At 35.2% G+C, this 3697-nt stretch overlaps 1 protein-coding gene across 1 annotated transcript in view; it reads right to left on the bottom strand.

The window, feature by feature from the left end:
- Positions 1–2752: 2752 nt before the first annotated feature.
- Positions 2753–3697, bottom strand: part of Slc13a1 (solute carrier family 13 member 1) — an 88868-nt gene continuing 87923 nt past the window's right edge. The window contains exon 15 of the mRNA XM_005365691.2: positions 2753–2890. Coding sequence (XP_005365748.1) covers positions 2753–2890 — 138 coding nt within the window. The remainder of the gene's footprint in view (positions 2891–3697) is intronic.

Here is a 3697-nt window from a genome sequence, read left to right on the forward strand (position 1 = left end):
TGTAACAGATGGAGACATGCATAGAGGTATGCATGTTCAACCACATCCACGTACAACACAGAGGGTAAGAGACCATGAAACACCCAGCCCTGAATAAAATAGCTCCATCAAATCCTTCTCCGTCAGAGCTCAGGGCATTCTATGGAAGCAGAAAGAGTGTTTGAGCCAGAAAGGATGGAGGGCACCAAGAAAAACATGGCCCTCCAAATCAACATGATCAAAATTCATATAAACTCACAGAGACTGAAGCAACATGCACAGGGGCTGCACGGGGCTGAGCCAGGTCCTCTGTGTACACATGTAAGCTTCCAGTTTAGCATTTTTAGTGATTCCCGAGTGTGTAAATGAGTGTTTCTTATTCTTACATCTGCTCTTGGGTTCCTTTCCTTTTCTTGGTTTCTCTTGTTCAACTTCAATGAATAGTTTTTGTTTTATCTTATTATATTTATTGTGTTATATTTCAAAAAATGAATGAGTGGATTAATGAATGAATGAAAACCTAGTCACTAGGATAAAGGCTAACAATGAAACTGTCACTATATCTGCTGGGAGGGGGGAAAATCATTTTTCTCTAATGCAGTGGTACTGGGTTAACCCCTCCAGGACAGGCCTCATGTTCAAGAGCAGCTGACAAACATAAAATGATAGCCACAGTTATTTGTTTGTGCCTGTTTCTGTTTGGTTCAGTTTGGGAGGTAATTTGTTTTGCTTCTTGGGTAGTGTTATTATTTTTTCTTTAGTTTTGGGGACTTTAGTTGTATTGGGTTTTTGTTTCCTGAGAAAAAACTTAAAGTTGTAGAGAGGTGGAGAGTATCCTAACGAACTTTAGGGAGAGGAAAAGTAAGATCAAAATATATTTAAATTTAAAAAATCATTTAAATGATAAAAAGTAAGAAAGATATATCATAATTTTTAGAACCCCCTTGATGCTCAATTTCAAGAATAATTTTATAAATGGTGGCATTAAAAAAATTTCCAAACGAGGCCTTAACGTCAAGGAATGTGCAAATGAGGAATAAAAACAAAAGTTCATTTTGACCTCCATTTCATTTTTAGCAGGAAAATTCCATGCTCCAAAGTCAATCTTTTCTTAAATGGGCAGATTATTTGGTTTTTTTTTTTTTTTTTTTTTTTGGTTTTTCAAGACAAGGGTTTCTCTGTGGCTTTGGAGCCTGTCCTGGAACTAGCTCTTGTACACCAGGCTGGTCTCGAACTCACAGAGATCCACCTGCCTCTGCCTCCCAAGTGCTGGGATTAAAGGCGTGAGCCACCATCGCCCGGCTTATTTTGGTTTTGATAATTTAATTTTTTAGGCCAGCTTTGGAATACCAAAGATCTTTCTCTCTCTCTCTCTCTCTCTCTCTCTCTCTCTCTCTCTCTCTCTCTCTCTCTCTTTTTTATCTTATTTCTTGTTTGTCTGTATGCTTGAAGGCTGGTTTTCTTTATCATAAGTAGTTTTTCTTTTTTGTCAAGTACATCTTTTTAATTTTTTATTCTGTATTTACTTCTATCTTTCTTATTTCAGTATTGATACAATAGATTTATGTGATTTACTTCTATATATAGTAATATTTTTATATTACAACTCATTTTTCATATATTGCTCTTTAAAACAAACACTTTTTAAAATAAAAATAAATTTAATTAGAATAAAGTGAGAGAAACAATGCAAAAAAGGGATTTTAAATGCTTTTATCCTGCTATGGTCACCTACTGGACATCTACTAACCGAAGTGAGGAGTTTGCATCTGTGACAACAGTGGTTACAGGGCCCTACAAAGTAAGTTAAGCAAAGTTATCAGAGTACTAGAGAGAAATTACTGTGCTTCTGGTTATTTTCTTCAAAATTTGTAGTCTTTGTGTCAACCCAGGATTTGTGAAACTGGGGGCTTTTTTTAGTTTATTTCCTCTGCGAGTCTAAGCAGGGGAGAATCCAAATCCTGTGATTCTGTGGTGACAGATGCAGACGTCATACATTGCACAGATGTGTTAATAGTTTTAATGCACAGCTTTTCTAACTGTACTGTAAAATACTGCAAATCACAACTCATTTATTCATAACTCCTCAAAATGCATTGCTCAGCATGGAATTCACAGACAAATAAAATGATAGCCTGTTTATATGGACACATAGAATCAATCATTGTAAATTTTCTACTATCAAATGAATTCGTGGATTTTGGAATTTATAACTATTTTAATTTCAGTTTGTTTTGTCTATACCTTAGTAATAATGCAGCTGGAATTTTCAATAAATAAATAAATACACATGTTACTTTTATTACACCAATGGCTGTGGCTTGATTCCTCAGCAAATTCCCTTGAAAAACACTATAGAAATGATTTATTCAAGTATCACATTTACTTTTATACTTTATTTTCTGCTTTTAGTTTCATAAGAAGATTTTCAAATAATAAATTAATGTTTGAAATGTTACACTTAACTCCAAGTTTAAGATGTGGAAAATGGCCTAACTTTGTTGAAGGTACTAGCATCATCTTTATGAAGAAAGAGTGTGTAGGGCCTGCCAACGCAATTTCAACCATAGGTTTCTGGATGTAGGTGTGTAGATGCTCTTTGGTTGTACTTCAAAAGACGTATAGACTCTATGACAGTGAGCATGAAGCATTTACCAGGACTGCAGTGACTATATCATTGATTGATATGTGTCAATAATATACAGTTACATCTTACAATGAATTCCTAGCAAGTCCCAAAGTCACAATAAAGTAGGTAGCAATTTTGTGCTTGTCATGGCATGGTCTGATTAACAAAGTTGGGAGCCCAGGTAGGGTACTCATTGAGGTTAAACATAGATTCGATCCAGGTGAACATGCCCAGCATCACCACAGCAACACCCAAAATATTTACTCCAAGTCCAGCTTTAACCTAGAACAGGAAAAATGCACACATGTCAGTCTCCCAGTGAAAAAAAAAATTCCACGGCGATTTCAGAATTGCATCACAAAAAGCATAAACCTGATTTACATACACCCTCAATGACCTATATATGTCGTGATTATCATCAACTGGGTATATTCTCCCTTTCATATCAAATGAAAATCTGTCCCTCTCTATCATTTTGACAGCACCAGAGAGGCTTCTCTTTGGAATATATGTCAGTCAATCTGCCCTTGTATGTTAAATTACAATTGGTGAGTGATGATCTTATTTATGAATGAATAGTTTTCAGGAATGCCGTGTGATAACAGTATTCTTCAGGATCATTTAGCATTACTGGTTTCCCATGAGAGTATTTTTTAATTGAAATTTTGTAATGCCACTTCTATTCCTCTTTCTTAGTGTTGCTATTTTTTTTGAAACTCTTACATAGGAATTCTAGTGTGTCCAATGAACAATCTCAAAATAGTTTTTTACATATTAGAGATTGTCAGCTGCTGCTCTTAAATTGTTTTTTGTTACTACCATTTGATTTTTCCCTAGACCATATCATTGCTCATTTGTTTATAGAATATCATTAACTGGTTATATGATACAATAGTGGAGGAGGGTAATTGTGGCAGAAACTCTATGGCCTGCAAAGCCTAAAGCAGTCGTGGTTGGTTTCCTCACAGAGACTGTTTGCCTGTTTCTGAATTCTCTGCATTAAAACATGGCTTTCCAAAGCAAAAGGGAAATATTTAGCATGATTACTTTGGATATCTCTTTTCTATCCATAAAAGCCATATATATATA

Source organism: Microtus ochrogaster, unplaced genomic scaffold (assembly GCF_000317375.1).
Source record: "Microtus ochrogaster isolate Prairie Vole_2 unplaced genomic scaffold, MicOch1.0 UNK4, whole genome shotgun sequence".
In the NCBI taxonomy this organism is placed as follows: Eukaryota; Metazoa; Chordata; class Mammalia; order Rodentia; family Cricetidae; genus Microtus; species Microtus ochrogaster.